This window comes from Amaranthus tricolor, chromosome 3 (genome assembly GCF_026212465.1).
Source record: "Amaranthus tricolor cultivar Red isolate AtriRed21 chromosome 3, ASM2621246v1, whole genome shotgun sequence".
Taxonomy (NCBI): Eukaryota; Viridiplantae; Streptophyta; class Magnoliopsida; order Caryophyllales; family Amaranthaceae; genus Amaranthus; species Amaranthus tricolor.
Window position 1 is genome coordinate 33,517,594 of NC_080049.1, and position 16,975 is coordinate 33,534,568.

Genomic DNA, 16,975 nt, shown 5'->3' on the forward strand with positions numbered 1-16,975 from the left:
CCAGTCGCACAAAACGTGCGACTTCTTTGTGCGACTGTCAGTCGCACGTTTTGTGCGACTGGTATTTTTTTTTAATTTTTTATTATTTTAATTTTTATTATTAATTTTATTTTTATTATTATTATTATTATTATTAGTATTATTATTATTATTATTATTATTATTATTAATCGTAATAATAATAACTGTTATAATAATAATAATAATAATAATAATAATGATAATAACTATGATAATAATAATAACAATAATAATATAAATAAAAATAATTAAAAAAAATTTAAAAAAAATGAAAATGAAAAGTTATTAACTCAATGGCAAATTTGTAAATTTTTAAAGATTAGGGGCAAATTCGTAATTTCATTAGGAGGGGTGGTAATAAAATGAAAAGGGTGGCGACAAATAATAATGCCATTTGTTTCTCATTATCGATTCTCCTGGTATTTATCTTAAATTAAAAATTTAAGATTCAATTTTCATAAACATCACATACCGTGCATCATATTGGGCCATGATATACACTCCCACTAATTAGGTGATGGTTATAATTTAATAGAGTGGGGACTTTTTATACTCTCTCGTTCTCTAATATTTTTCTCATTTGGAATATTCCACTTTAAGAAGAGAGAAATTTAATTAATGTTTTTGACATATATTAAAGATAAAATATATCCATGTGAGATTTTGTTAGATTCATCTACGTATACTTTTTATTGTGTATTTTTTATAATTTTTTATTAAGTATATTTAGAGATATTGAGGTTTAAAATTTATATTGAAAATTATGCAAAAAAACAAATGGAAAGAAAAAAAAAACGAATGGAGTAGAATAATTAATTAGATTGACGTACAATCTAGGAGACATGTCACATATGCATGGAAAAAAGGCTGTGTGGATTATGTGACACAGTAGTTTTTATATTTTTTGGGACAAACATAAGCATTGATGTCTGCAAGTGTTGGAAATCTTTAATTTAATCAGTACCAACAATTAGCCAATATGTATTATTATTATTATTATTATTATTATTATTATTATTATTATTATTATTATTATTATTACTAAATTCTAATACCTTCAAAAATAAAATTTATATGTACATTAACTATATACACGCACAAATAAATTTTTATTTACACTTGAGTATACACGACCAAAAAACCAAATTTGTGTATCATAACTTATAATAAGTTTTCAACATTTTTAAAAACAAAAATTAAATTTTGAAGCCAATAATATATATCATATATATTGTAAATTTATTTTTAAACTTTACGATAATTACATAAATATATATGATAACTCTTTTTTATACTCCCTTCTATTCATCTTAAGTGTCTTATCATTTACTTTATGCACTATATCCAATGCACTTATTCAATCCTTAATATATCGGTTATGTATAATTAAAAATTCTAAAATTTGATATAATAATCTTTACATCAAAATGGATAAAATAAGATCGCACATGACTATGTTTTAACTTATAGATTAATAATAAAATGCAATTTAAGAGTGATAAATGAATAGTGTCTCAAAAGTAAATGGAACACCTAAGGTGAATAGGAGGGAGTATATAACAGTTGACTTCTTAAAAATGATCCTAATGTGTTTTTTAGAATATCTTGAGCGAATAATTATTAAAGAAAACAATTAATAAATTAAAATGATGCTAGCTAAGTAATATGTCCTAAATTTTACCATATCCAAACTATTACATCCTAAAATATTATATTTAGTTAGAAATTTGCTACTAAAATATTTATTTAGTTGCGGTAATTAAAATGCATAATTGTTAAAGGTTATGTTCTTACATTCCTTTAAATTTGCTACTAAAATATTGTATTTAGTAGTAAATTTAAAAGGACATAATATACGATAAATTTTTTAAATGATAAAAAAGCACAATATAGGCTACATAGTAAATAAAAATAAAAATCCACCTCTACCAATACAAGGAAAAACATACTTCTATTTCACAAGTCTCAAACAGTTACAATAAATAAAGGTTAACCTTGATAAGAGACAAGAGCTCAATAGTCATGCTCATCTACATAAATAAACCTCAGTCCCTCGATTTTTTAATATTTATCCTATATAAATAAAATTACTCTTACATAAAATAATTAATTAGGCCAAACTCATAAGGACGAATTAGTATATAAAAATCTTATTAGAATTAATTAATTATACGGTCACACTAACAATATAATTTTTCATTATATATTATTGTATATACTAGTTCTACGTCCCAAAACCACATTATATAATTATAATTATATAATAATAGAGGATTAATAGGAGATTAATTTAGTGAAATGATAAAAAGTTCATTTCACAATGAAATTGGCGGTAATATTGTTGATCAACGGAATTGGGCACCGGTATAGGTCTGGCCAAAAGACCAATTAGGAGGAGCGACATTGTAGGACACAACAGTACGACCGTCACTGGTGGTGACCTTAAAAGATAGGGATTGTCCGTTAAGATAATTGTTACTTTGCCAATTTTGCCCCCAATTTCTTGACATGGCTTGCCAACCTGTTCTTGACCCTTTGATTGCAACTGCATGGACATCTCCTGCACCTGCAACGTTGGTGATCAAAACCAAGTTGAAATAGGAGTGTCCGTTGATTGTAAATCTTATTCCTCCGTTTCTCCTACATGGTACCCTACAAAAAGGAAAATAAATGATAATGATAAAATAGTAGTTAATAAAAATAATAATGTTATAGTTGCTCCGATCCCATTCCTTCAAAGGTTAAAATGTGATGGTGTGTCAAGTGTCAACTAGCAAGGGCAGATTTATGGTCCGTCAATATTGTAAAATTATATACGTATAAATTTTAAATATATGTGCAGGTTAAGTTATAGAGTTTTGTTATGTGACAACATTGATCCGAATTTAAACCTCATTAAGTACATTTTTTAAAAATATTATCGATATCATTTGATTTTGTTCTAGATGGCCCAGTCAACTAGATAGGAAAAATATATTCAAACAATGCTTTTCGATTCACTATTTAATTTATTTATTTTTTTTTGCAAAAGATAATAACTTTTTATGGGAAATATAAATTTAGATAAAAAATAAAAAAATTAATTTTAACAAATCTCTTAAACTGCACTAATTAACATACATCATTGCCTTGTACCCTTCTAATTCCTTCAAATCGTTCATTTTTTGAGACACTATAGATGACTATATTTACATTTTTTTTTCACAAAATTAGAAAATATAGCACACATAATGATTTAGTAAAAAAAATGCAAAAAGAAAATTACTTATCGCTCAATTATAGTCTAAGAATTAGCTAAAATATTTATCTTACCCTAGGTAATAATTTTAGTTACTCCAATATTATTTTTGTGGTATTAAAATAAGTTCACCCTAAATCATATATTTTTAATAAATAAATTAATAAATAAATATAAAGTAGTTTATAACATAGTTTCTTGAGGTTATAAAATACTCCAATACAGGACCACCCAAGTCCAAATACTTTACAGTTTCGTTCACGTACATTTACGCATGTTCATTTATGTCCAAAGTCAAAAGAGTACGTACGTCTCGACATACAACTTTTCAAACATCATACTAAGTAACACACTTTGTAGACAGTACTAGACACTCTTTCTTCTGGATCAAGAAATGTACAAAAATATCATACAAAAGTTAAAGTAGCTTAAGTTCATGAGCTACATGTCATGACACGACGTTTCTCCAATTCGTTAAATGAAATATTAGTAGTTTATCTGTCCGTTTAAATTTGTTATATTACTTATCAAAATAAATGTTATTAACGTAACGAATTTTGATGCAACGGAGAGAGCAAATGACTTAATATAAAAGTTTTTACAGGTAATGTAACAATTTTAATACTATAAAAAATTTAACTTTTTGTGACGTTCAATTTAGTGGTATTAAAAAAATGCCACTGATTTATATTTTTTGTGTAATAGTTATTGATTTTTATTTTAAGTTTCACTGTAGAGTTTATCTAGTGATATTTTATTTGGCCTTTAGTGGCATATGTAATTGTTACTATAGTCTACAGTGACATCTATGAGAAATGTCACTAAATCCTATGTCACAAAAAGCTTTAGTATGATTTTTTATATACTGCTAAAGGTCTTATAAATGTCACTAAATCCACTATATAATATTAAAAATTTAAAGTAGTTACATTTAATTTAAATGTCACTAAATATATCACACTACAAGTAAATTATGTTGTAGTGTAATGGGACAGAAAGAGATCATTAGTATAACAAACTAGTAATAAATTAGGTAATTAATTAAAGCTACCTGCGGTAAAGAACAGGGATGATTCCAGCTCTGTACTGAGCAATGTGTTGAAAAATAGGCTGAGAAAGATCAAAATGATGAAGAGGAGGATCACAACAACCTCCTGGTGGGCAGAAATTAGTAGCAGTGACTGTAATTGTGCCAGGAAGACACCATTTTGGGTCATTTGTGCACATTATTTGGTAGCATGATCCACACGCCAATCCATTGTCAAACAATGCTGTGCTTAATGCTGCTGTGTTTGTACCATATCCTTGACTGTATAGATTTCCATACCCACATGCTCCTCCTATTCACATTTTCAACGAATTTAACAAATTAACGACATATAAATAGACATAGTCTGGGTAAATAATGGTGATTTGTAATATTGGTAAATTACCCTTATGTGGATGAATTTGATAGGTTGGAGCTTTTAGAATTTTAATTTATCTTTTTTCATTTTGTTTACTTTATTGGTATTTATTTTGTCTTTTTTGGTGATTTACAAATTACAGTAATCGATTAAGAATTTCTGTATAAATATATGTTATTAGGACAAGACCAACCTTAATCAAAAGCTAATACTCTTGTCGTATGTAATTATCACGCTTCTTAATTCACATGAGAGTCTGTTGGGTTAGAGTTGTGAATACGTCGTATACTCTCTATAAACTTAAAAGGGTTGAATGTGATCCAAAACTATAATTTTCTTATCACATCAACCTCTAATACCATATTAACAAATGATCTCAGCCTAAAACTTATTAAGTTATGGTTGAGGCTTGTTAATTTTGTTATAATTTACAAGCAACTATCTATCACATTGATTAATTAGTATTTGATGGCTTAGTATTATTAGAATCAAAACTTTGACATTATTGTTGTAACTAATGTTACAAGTTTACTTTATCAATGGAAAGAGCAAAGAGGTAAGAAGTGTTGAAAGAGCTAAAGATTATAAGGCGTATAATAAGATGCATGCATACCCATTGTGCCAGAAGCATCACCACCACCATAAAAAGTAGCATGGGCATTAATCCACCCTCCACCACCATAACCACCATATCTACCATATGCTTCACCAGAAGAGAACAAAGCAAAAACAGCCACTAACAAGATTTTAACATCAACCATTTTCCTGCAAAAATCAAGCCAAAATACACTTATTTTACTTATCATTTTAACTTATTATAGGGGATATATATCATAGCATTAAATAAAGAGAGTTAGAGGAGAAGTTTACATGTTAAGAAGGAAAATGTGGGAGGTTTCTAGGCAAGGGAAAGAAAGAAGTTGAGATGAGGAGAAAGGGAATAGAAAGAGGGGGAATTAAATAGAGTGTTTGGGAGAAGGAAGAGTGAGATGGTGTAGGGACTGAGAGACTCACTGTCACTGACACACAATTGGATTGTCGGGTCCTTAAATAGGGAACAATGTTATTAAGGCTTAAGAGATGATACAAATCATCATCGTTATTCTACCCAGTATATCTCGTCTATAAAAAACTATGATCATGATCTGGAGAGTGAAGGAAGGCGACAATTCATACCTATAAAGAAGGATGTGGTCAAAAAGTCCCTCAACTCGAAAAATATCTTAAAAAAAAAGGTTCATACAACAAAAAGAATTGAGTGAAACTAAAATCACAAGCTTGCATCTTATATCACATAAGCTTGGCCCTCTTAATTAAGGGATGATACTGTTGGTTAATTATCTTGATTTTTTGTAGTAAAGTTGTTAGGTAGTCCTTAAATAGGGAACAATGTTATTAAGGCCTAAGGGATGATACTGTTGGTTAGTTAATTATCTTTATTTTTTGTAGTAATAAAGTAGTAGTTAGGTAGTTTTCTAATAACACTTAATTCTACAATGACTCTTAGACAAGAGATTTTCCAAATTAAATTGGGGTGTTTAATGGGTCAGATACAGACGTATTGGATAAGGACCAAGTCAGATAAGGGTCGGGTTGTGCTTAAAAGGCTCCTTTATACTTAATATACGCTTTATATGAGTCGGATTTTAAATAAAGCCCGATCCGGCCCGTTTTTATTACTTAAAGTTATTATAATCTCCATTAATTAATTTATAAGAATTAAATCATCATTTGTGATGATTAAATTGTAGAAACATTAATAATTCCTATTGGAATTGTCATTTATAATAATTAAATTATCCATCAAAATGTTGTTTAAAAGGGCCTGTTTCCGATTCTTATTAAGCCTTTTATAGCCTGCTTCATTTTAAATATAGTAAAACAATCCTTTTTAGGCTGTCTCATTTTCAACTCGACCCTTACAAAATTCTTCTAAAAACGGGTCGAATAAGAGCTTAAAATAAGAATCCGATCCATTGAACACCCTAGACAGGAGTAATGGAATTACAAAGGATTGTAGTGTTGTGGTCTGGATGAAGCATATGAAAAAAGGTTATTTGGACATTATTTTAAAGTTTCAAGTTAAGGGTGCCAGGTCACATGTTATGAAACTTCTCAATTCCACTATTACCCTACTAGTGAAACTTGCATGCAAACGATTTAAAATAGACATTTTAACCGTTGAGGTAATTAATTAAAAAATAAAGTTAAGCATTTAGAGAAATAATGTTAAGACTCAAAGTAAAATTTAAGTTTTAAAATAGACATTTTAAGTCTAAAAATGAGAATTTTATAGCTAAAAATTAATATGTAAAAACAAATAATAAATAAATTGTACAGTCGTCGCATGCATGCTACGGTCTCACATTAATTAATTTGGAAATGATATTACCTTTCAGTTTCAGATAGACAGGAACATATGACGTACATATGCGACCTACCTACTGTAGTTATTATCTTTCGTTTCAATCATGAAGCTGTAAACCAAGATTAGCTTTGCTTTAAGCCAATGGAATCCCATATTTTGACTGATATTACATGTTTAGTTTTGCTCAAAAGTCAAAACATTTGCTAAAGGTGAAAATTAGTTTTGCATTTTAATTAATTGTCAAACCAAACTATCAAAAATGGAAAATATATATATATATATATATATTAGGAAAAAAAATTTCCAGATTTTTTTAGTACAATTTAGGTTGAAAGAAGGAGGTTAAGAGAAGAGGGCAGCGAGAATTAAATTTAGAACCTTATTTGAAAAATATAGTACATGATGCTCCAACTGAGAAAAAATTTTATGTCGTTTTGAATTTGTTACATCACACAAATCGTAATGAAAGCTTTTTGAATGTTGAGTAGCAAATTCAAAGAAACAGAATCAATAAATAGTAGGAAATTAACTGTTAGACTTGTTTAAAACACAGATAAAAGGATCATGAACAGCAGCCATATCACACTGGTTTACTAGCATTTCCTTGGTATTCATCAATAGAAAACTAGCGAACATCATTTAAAATATAAATCCATATGAATATCAGCCGAGTCTCAGTTAATTGTGTTCTTGAGAAAATAAACCGAAAGTACAAATCGAAGAAACTACCAATTTACATCTATGATTGAAATTCTATCAAAACCACACTTTAGATATCAGCCGCGCTTCCCATTTCCGATCATAAATCATCATAACCAACACAAATCTGAAAAAACATTAGTTTACAGTTCTAAACTACTTACCTTTACAATGCATGTCATCCTTTCTTAATGCTCGGACCAGCCGCAGTCTTTGAGCACCCGGCTGCTTCACGATCAACAAATCTCCCGCCAAACAGATGCAGTGGGTTTGAACTCGTTTTCTTCAGCTTGCCAGGAAAATCTTTGCTCGAGTTACTCTTCTGAGAGGCATTGTTTTTAATTTTGTGTCGGTTAAGGAATAGCGAGCTGTTTTTCTGTGGAGTGTGCAGCGCCCCTTCTACACAATCACCGGCTTGAACACAACTCCAAGTTCGAGACGTACCCTCTTCACTGAAAGCTCTAAGTCTCGGGAAATGATTGCGTAACCTGGGAAAAGTATGCTGCTCCGGGGAATTTTCTTTCTCGAGTTTGGTACAAATAGGGCAAGGAGGATCACATTTATGGGACTTCGGAGTTGTTTGTTCCAAGCATTCCGCGTGAAAAACATGCCGACAAGAAAGTACGCCAGCAACGGGCATATCCCCACTTCTAACAATCCGTCTTGAACTCCACGGGGATCTTTGAGAAAGTAATCTATCACATAACCCACATTTAAAGCTCTCGCTAGCAGATGGTCGAGCAAGTAACTCGGTGTCTAACTGCTCGGAAATATCTGTTAGATCAATACTGCTGCTGCCACTGCTCAGTCGATGAGTATCCCTTTGAGGTGTGCTGGTATCAAACCCCGAAACTCCTGCAGTAGGACTAGCGGTTGCTTCTCCAGTTACGGAATTAACCGGGAATGACAAAGGATGAATAGGTTTTGACATGAAAGAACGGCGGCTTGGGAAATTTCTGGAAGTTGAAAGGTTTAGCCTTCCTGTGAGCTCAAACTCACTTCCATCAGAATGAGGTGAAGTCAAGCCCGCACCATCACGAACCATGGAAGTTCCCTTCAAAGAACGAGTAGGATTAGTTTCAAATCCATAGCTGAGGCAATTATAGTAATGAAGCAAACGCAAATACACGGTATAATACCTCCATTGTAGGTCTGAAGCTTAGCGGCCCTGATATCGTATCTGCAGGTTAAAAGTTTCCTCAAAAATCGTGATTTAAAAATATATGCAAAATATACCAGACAGTGAAAAAGAGAGCGAGTGCATAGCCATTAGTTCACAAGATGAGATACATTCGGATATTTCAGCCCTATGAATACTTCAGAAGAAAGCACATTTATCTCAAAAACCTACACGAACATCAAATTCGATATGCAGTTCATATACCTAATCAGATTGGATTTCATATTTCAAACTGTACACGGAAAGATATGACAGTTGACACACAGCATTAGTTTTAGTAACAGCACAATATGCACTTAATAGTAAATACACTTAAATCAATTGTTTTCTTATCAAATGGCCCCGTCCTTTGAGCTTCGAATCGCTTACAGAGACATCTAGTTGGCTAGATATTGCATGGACGCTCTACACCAGGCCTAAATAACCACTGTGGAAACTGAGAATAGTTTCAGCACTAGCAGATGCTGAACTGGTTACTTCAAGCCCACGTGCATAAGGCAAGTGAATGTTTGCCAGCAATGTCACATGATTCGCTAATCGCCTAACTAATCGCGAGTCGAAAAAAGAGAATTATGTCGGTTTTAGGCTATTTTTGAATCATTTTGAACGAATCGCGAAATTTAAAAGACGAACTAACTAGCAAATTATGTTTCACTGTTTGCCGGCAAATCTGAAATCTGAATACACTTGAGAACATCAAATTCCAGGAAAACATGTTCAAAAAATGAAATGTTACTAATGCGAGAAGCCATCAAACTATCTATTTCAATGTTTGGTAATGTCTCCCGAACATAAAAGGTGATTATCATACTTAATGTTTTCAAATTAACAAAACCATCCTAAGGACTGGGTTTCCTAACCCCAGACTACGAAACTTCTAATGAACATCTAAGAAGGTTAAATCTTAATTACGTGGAATTATTTAAAATATTAGTGACCCCAATCTTAAAGATTAAGGCTTTGGTATTGTTCTTGTTGGGATAGGCATGCACATAAACGAACAGGGGCCAGAAACAATAACAAAAGAAAAAGAGGCATAAAAAAGGTAACACTAGCTATGTTAGTCCGTCAGTCACACCACATCTCGCGTGTCATTGTCCTCGGATGTTACATAACAGTAGTACTAAATAGCCTAAACAGATAGTTTTAGATGTATTATTTTATGTCAAATCGGCCAATTCCTACTCGTCTCCGGAAAGACACATGGGAGTCCGAAAAACAGAGAATTTTTTAATATCAGAACAAAAAATCAGCTTTTGTAGATTGTCCCAAAACAAACTTTGAATAAAACTTTAAGGCCGCGTAAGCCACCTAAAAATTGATGATTTACCCCATATAGGAAATAAAGAAAGACATTCATATTCCAGAACAGCGAAATTGGGAATTTAAAAGTAACATGATCGAGCCGGCTTATTATGGAGAACTAAAATGCATGTGAGCAATGAACGTATTTTTCCTTATTTTTCATCTTTTTCCAAGATTAACAAACACTTTGGGTGCAAGTATTGGACATCAAAATCTCCTCAAAGCCCAAAGAATGTGTCTTTAACACCGAACTAGAAACCACGACATGATGCATTCATGCTAGATGCTACCAAGCCATGCACTACACAACAATGCCAAAACCTTAATCCTACCAACATAGGGTCGATTACATGAACTATAATATATCAGAGGTCAATTTGAAAATTCCCCTAATTTAGGTGCACATTAGTGTACAAATATGTACTCAACCTATAAATTGTCCAGCAAGCGACAAGGGCTATCCGGGCTTAGAAAACTTCATCTTGCTTAGAATACTCTTGACTGCCAAATAAAAACTCAACAAAAATGATCGACTTTGAAAAAGATCCTTGTTCAGCTTAGACAAAAAAAACCAAAAATAGAGTATCCATCACAAAATGTAAGAAGAAAAGGCAAAACATGATTCATCAAAGATAAATAATACACACCTCTCCTATGTGAAGGTACAAATTCATCAATACTGACTCCCCGTACGGGTGGAGGTGTCCATGGCTGAACAAGAGATGCATCAGATGGGCTACTAAAATACAGGGCACTACCATCAGATGTGGAGTAATGGTGAGTTGGATGATAACCACCTCTTATCCAGTTCCTGCTTTCTTTACTATTTGTCGACGCAGATCCAAACAACTGAATGCTGTCACTGGAACCATACTGCAATCCTTCAGATTGAAGGGTATAATCCCATCTTGAAGGAGGTGGTGAGAAGCTTGTATTGGTTCGCCAATACAGTTCATTAGGCCCCATAGACCACTCCCGACTTGTTGTATTTGACCCATGTGGCCTAGCGGCCACACAACAAAGGGAACCCGTCTTAGCTATGTTTCGTGGAACCAAATAAAATTAATCACCTTGGCTTCAATCTGTACCAATCTAGCAAGTACAAACCTTGAGGAAAGTATAATTGTTAGTCGGTCAAGCGACGATAAGATCAATATATTTACGCCAAAAATTCACCGCTTCCCTCCATTCATACATAGATTTCCCCAATAGACCAAATCAAATAAAGAGATGTAAAATTGTTAAATACTTTATTATCGAAAAAAATATACATAACAAGATCTCCAGTACGTAACATTTACTTCCATCTTAACAGCTTCTTCAGTATGCTGTAACACCGTCCAACTTATAGTCTCAATGTAAACTCCTGGGAAGTACAAAAACAGAAGGTCACCAAACTGTTTAATTTAAAATTATTCATATACTTAATTTCATTAAATTTTAAATTAGTTTTTTTAAATTACATTGAGCCAAAAAGAGATTTTCAAGTCGTAGACTCATAGTTGGGGAATACTTACTCAAAAAATAACAAAGTGAGAAATCATAGGTTATAACTCGTATTAACATTCAACTAAAAGTTTACCAAATTTTAGGAAACGGGTCAAGCTAATCAAGTCTTTGTTGGATCAGGTTTGATCGGGTTTTCGAGCCGAAACAAAAATAGGTACGCACTCGCAACACAAAAGTGGCATGCTATCTCTCCTGAATGTATATAATTGGAAGTTCATTATTGAGTATATATTTACTACATCGTAAACTAAAATTGGAGTTATTTTCTTGTTGTGTTAAACTTCTAAATTGATTAACACAAGTAGCATATAAATAATAGTTTTATTCAATTGCTATGAAGAATCTAATCGTACAAGCACAAAGTAAAGGTCCAAAACCCTGCCAAGTCCCAATGGAGATCAAGCCAAGAAAACGCAAGTATGCATGCAAATGTACTATGTAGTAAGCTTATACTGACAAGTGGCAACTAGACAATATAGCCTTTATATAAAACTGCCAATGTTAACCCATGCTCATGGAACACATTTTAACGAGACAACACAGACCAATGTTTTTCCTACATACAGTATATTATTCAAACTTGCAACGTCCATGTATAAAGGAAAATTAAATAGTTGCATATCAGGCCATGGCAGCAAAGCAAAGCTTCGTTAGCTTGCAAAGGACAAAACTATCACAGGTCTAGGAATGTGTATGCTCATCTAGTGACATTCAAAGCCAGGAATCGTGGCTAGCAAGAATATCCTCACAAACCCAATGCTTATCATAATGCAAATTGCAATAAAATAAGCTTAGAATAGCAGTAGAGGCACTAAAACTGCACATCATCCAACAGGTGTTGGACGCTTGAAACGTATGCAGCAGTGCCTAACACTAACGACTGGCTCCACATTTAATCGCTGGCGAGGTATTACTCTCAATGCAATAAGGACAATTTGTGTTCTTAATTTCTCAAAAAGCTTTTCTCGACATCTCTTATTCTCTGCATGCCTTTCTGAATCCCGACATGCCTCGTAGCCATTAGTATGTCTCCTCATAGGTAACAACATTGACTACCAATTTACCACTCTAGCACTCAGCTCGAATCTCATTTATAATTCGATGTCAAATTATTAAGAATCACACAAACAAAATTGCCAAAGAAAACACCTTGATATTTGATTGTTAGCAGAGTAGGTAAAATACAGAGTTCCATAAAATTCCCTTCTCAGTGTCTAGTACTCTCTCCTAATTTGATCAAATGTTCTATTTGGTTTTGCACGGCTGTCAATGCATTGTTTCAAATTTTCTATCCTATATATCTCTAATTGTGCTTGGTCAAAAGTTATAAAAAAATATTAATAAAATTTAAATTGAGACCTATCAAACAAAATCACACTTAATTATATTTTTAACTTATAGATTTAGAAAAAAGTACAAACCAAGAGTAAATGGTGAAGAGTGTCAAAGAAACAAATGGGACATTTGATTAGAATAAGACGAAGTATCTAATGTTGTTATTATTGTTTGTCCATGGTGCTTAACAGCTTAGTTTTGGTTATTCATGATTTTTTACAATTTACAATAATGAACCCGACTTTTGCATTCAATTACCACAGAAGGAAGAAGGGGGCACACTTTGTGTTTAATTAGCAATCAAATTAAAAAGTTCAAATTGACTACACAATCTAGGTAATGTTTCATTTGAGTTTTCAGAAACAAAATCACCAATTTTGGTACTATTTCATATTGTTTATTAATATCATACAACAAAAACCATTGTCTGAACTGAGCCTAACAATTACTTGATCCTAAAGATGAAAGCTTGAATAGGAAGCCATGCGAATGGATGATCTTCAGTCCAAATTAAAAATATACAGAACCTACAATTCTATAAGTGTAAAACTTATCAGTTATGTCCCTCACTACAACAAGAATAACAGTCATGGCCTGACCTCAATTTCAAAATATAACATGAAAATTTGACTCTCTTTGTGACCAAAAGGATGAAAACTTTCTAATCTGAATTAACTTTTGAAAAAGAGCAATTCTTGTATATGACCATCACACGATCAAGGGCCATTCAAGAAGCCGAAATTTTAAAAAATGATTGTTTTAATATCAAAAGTGTCAATTTTAGTATCCAAAATCACATGTTCAACAACTAAAAATGAGTATTTAAAGTACAAAAGCAGATGTTTTAAATAATTTAGTTGGACAATTTAGCCCAATCAAGACTGTCTGACGATAAGACCGTCCGCAAATGAGAATTTGTGTTTAGAAAACATCAGCTTTGCTAAAAGAGTAATAGTACTATACTTTCCTAGTGAACACTAAGGAAGGGAGCAATACTTTCACTAATACTCTACTAACAAAGTGAAATACCAAATTCAGTTCACAATTTTCTTACTACTTCACTAATAAGTCAAAACCCAATTGAATTTTGAATGCCCAACAATCTAAAATCTTATGAGTGCATGTTGCCTACAATCTCACAACATTTTTCAATTTTGAAAACCCAACAATCTAAACCCTAGCTTTCCTTCTCCTAGTTACAATGTCAATTCAAAAACACAGAACAAACCCTAATATAGATAACAAATCAAAAGGGGAAAAATGACAAATTCCAACCATTTCTAACTCTAACTAGTCACTTTAAACAAATTAGTATGACATTTACCCAGTAGCTCTAGCTTAAAGATTCTGTTCAAAAATCCCACTTTCTGATAATTAACCTTTAAATGCCGAATACCCATTTTTCATTCAAATTAAAAAAACAAAAAAATCAAACCTTACAAGGGAATCAAACAGCTAGAGAATAACTAGACAAAAAAGCACAATAAAAATAAATAAAAAGTAAAACCCACTAAAGCTAATAACAGTAGCATCATATTCTTAGCATAAATTTACCAAAAGGGCTTAAATTTTTCAACAAATTTGTAAACTTTCAAAGTGAAACAGCTTGATAGAATAATTAATACAGATTTTCCATTGAAGAAAGAAGCAGGGTTTACCTGAGAAGAGAGTTGACTAAGAAGTCACTTTGATGTCTACAGGAAAGGAGAGAGAAAGTAGGAGAGTAATGGATGCCATGGAAGAAATCATTAAGAAGAATAAAATTGGAATGATCTTTTACAGCACTTGCTAGACAAAACCCTAATTTGTTAAGGGATTTGTACCAAAATTAAACTGATTTTGTTGGAGTTGTTAGATGAATCATGATGAGAACTGAGAAGTGATGAAGTTCCTCTTTTCTGTAACTTTTTTCTTCTCATACTTTATATACGTGTAAATACTTTTTCATTTGTCTTTTTACTTTAGGGGACGATTTGGCACGTGAGAATGAAAATTTAAAGATAAATAGATGGGATTGAAATTGAAAATTAATAGTTGAAAATTCTTAAAATATAATACAATCTCTTATTTAGCACTTTTTTCGTCCCCATATACTAGTAATATTGTAAAAATATCACTATTCATTCATCATTATTTATTTTATATTAGTTTTTAATCTATAAATTAAAATATAGTCAAATGGAATATTGTTTGATTCGGAATATTGTTTAATTCCTCAATGTAAAAATTATTAATATCAAATTTTTATAATTTTTTATTATATGTAACTAGAGATATTAAAGATTAAAATAATACATTGTACTGCGTGAAAAGTCGAATGTTGTAAGTATTTTGGATGGAAGAAGTATGTAAATGAAAATAATTTAAGAATTGTAATATCTTTTGTTTGGTAGATGGGAATGAGATTGAGAATAAAATCAAAATTTACGAATTTATCTTTTTAAAAATAATTTTAAAATTACAATATTTCTTATTTGTTTTGTAAAATTTACCAGTTATAAAAGTATAAATGTCTTTTTTATTTTTTTCCGATTTCCTACCCATCCATTAATTACCAACCCCCTTGGTAATGAATTTATGGGAACTGACTATGATTTTTAATGTCATTCCCACTTTCTAATCTCTCATACCAAACACACCATTAGTTTCTTTATCAAACTGATTTTATATATATTTCAATTTTATTTATTTTATACTCTCTTATTCATCTTAAGTGTCTTATTTTCTTATTTAGTCAAGTTATTCTAAATGTCTTATTTTTAGTTTGAATATGTTAATTTTATCAATTTACCTTAATAAAATTAGCTTTTATAACACTTTCACACCTTTTAACCCCACTTTACCCCTATTAAAATTTAAAAATACAACATTTTTTTCTTTCACATTTGGTCACATTTGACCATCTAAAAAATAATGATAAGTTAAATGAGACACATTGAATGAGTATGAGGGAATATGATTTTTCATTTTGGTTTTGGATACACTTTTTCTTTAAAATCATTAGCGTATTTAATTTTATCTCTTTATTTTATCATTATATTTCCCTTAACTTCCCCAAAACATTATCGCTTTACACTTTTTTTTTCCCACATTTTTTTACAATTGTGCTCGTAGCAAACACTACAACAGAGCGAACATTCATAGTGTTTTATCAGAAGATATTTATATGTGTCATACATGTAATACACAAAATTTACTTCTATCTATATTATAAAAGTTATGCAATATAATAAAAAAAATTCATATTAAAATCATAAAAATAAGAGTACTTATTTTGTTCTAAGATAACAATAAACAACACTTTTGTATATAATTACAAAACAATAAGAACTCAAAACAGTTATAAGTTTAATAATAATAATAATAATAATAATAATAATAATAATAATAATAAGAAGAAGAAGAAGAAGAAGAATAATTATAATAATAATAATAATAATAATAATAATAATAATAATAATAATAATAATAATAATAATATTACCTTAAAAAAAGATTTTCTAAATTGGCAACAAATAAATTCTTACCGATTGTACATTATATGTTTTCTAAATTTGAAATATTATAATTATATATATATATATATATATATATATATATATATATATATATATATATATATATATATATATATATATGATAAAATTGTACTCCCTCTGTTCCTATTTGTTCTTCCTATTTGGGTATTTCACAAAGATTAAGAAAAAGAGAATCTTTGGTGGTAGTGGGTATTATTTTAATTATATAATAGTGGGAAGTAATGATTGTATTGGAAGTATGAGGTTGTAGTGGGTATTATTTTAATTAAATAGTAGTGTGAATTAATGATTATATTGGAAGTATGAGAGAGAAAATAATTATAAATAAAAAAAATGGGTACATTAAAAGAAAAGGGGGATTTTAAGGGGTAAAAG

General features: G+C 30.8%; 2 protein-coding genes across 3 annotated transcripts; both read right to left on the reverse strand.

The window, feature by feature from the left end:
* Positions 1-1,953: 1,953 nt before the first annotated feature.
* On the reverse strand, positions 1,954-5,689 carry LOC130809110 (expansin-A10-like). Of its 2 annotated transcripts, none has more exons than XM_057674745.1 (4): positions 5,536-5,689; positions 5,279-5,430; positions 4,311-4,599; positions 1,954-2,673 (listed from the first exon to the last, which is right to left on the reverse strand). In XM_057674745.1, coding segments are annotated over exons 1-4 (750 nt in total). In that variant the 5' UTR covers positions 5,538-5,689; the 3' UTR covers positions 1,954-2,366. The 2 variants fall into 2 exon arrangements, with proteins under 2 accessions (XP_057530728.1, XP_057530729.1); XM_057674746.1 differs by having other exon boundaries at positions 5,279-5,454; positions 5,536-5,668.
* A 1,648-nt stretch (positions 5,690-7,337) lies between these two features.
* On the reverse strand, positions 7,338-15,041 carry LOC130809109 (uncharacterized). Its single transcript, XM_057674744.1, has 4 exons — positions 14,720-15,041; positions 10,865-11,583; positions 8,872-8,912; positions 7,338-8,786 (listed from the first exon to the last, which is right to left on the reverse strand). Exons 2-4 carry the CDS (start codon positions 11,181-11,183, stop codon positions 7,911-7,913), a joined length of 1,236 nt encoding a protein of 411 aa, XP_057530727.1. The 5' UTR covers positions 11,184-11,583; positions 14,720-15,041; the 3' UTR covers positions 7,338-7,910.
* Between the last annotated feature and the right edge of the window lie 1,934 nt (positions 15,042-16,975).

Bases quoted from the DNA above. Each gene is read 5' to 3' on its own strand.
- LOC130809110 (XM_057674745.1), bottom strand. The intron at 4,600-5,278 runs GTATGCATGCAT...AAATGTGAATAG, and splicing joins TGATGCTTCTGGCACAATGG to GAGGAGCATGTGGGTATGGA. The intron at 2,674-4,310 runs GTAGCTTTAATT...TCCTTTTTGTAG, and splicing joins ATCCCTGTTCTTTACCGCAG to GGTACCATGTAGGAGAAACG.
- LOC130809109 (XM_057674744.1), bottom strand. From the start codon at position 11,183: ATGGGGCCTAATGAACTGTATTGGCGAACCAATACAAGCTTCTCACCA. The intron at 8,913-10,864 runs GTGTGTATTATT...TTTAACCTGCAG, and splicing joins TGTACCTTCACATAGGAGAG to ATACGATATCAGGGCCGCTA. The intron at 8,787-8,871 runs GTATTATACCGT...CGTTCTTTGAAG, and splicing joins GCTTCAGACCTACAATGGAG to GGAACTTCCATGGTTCGTGA.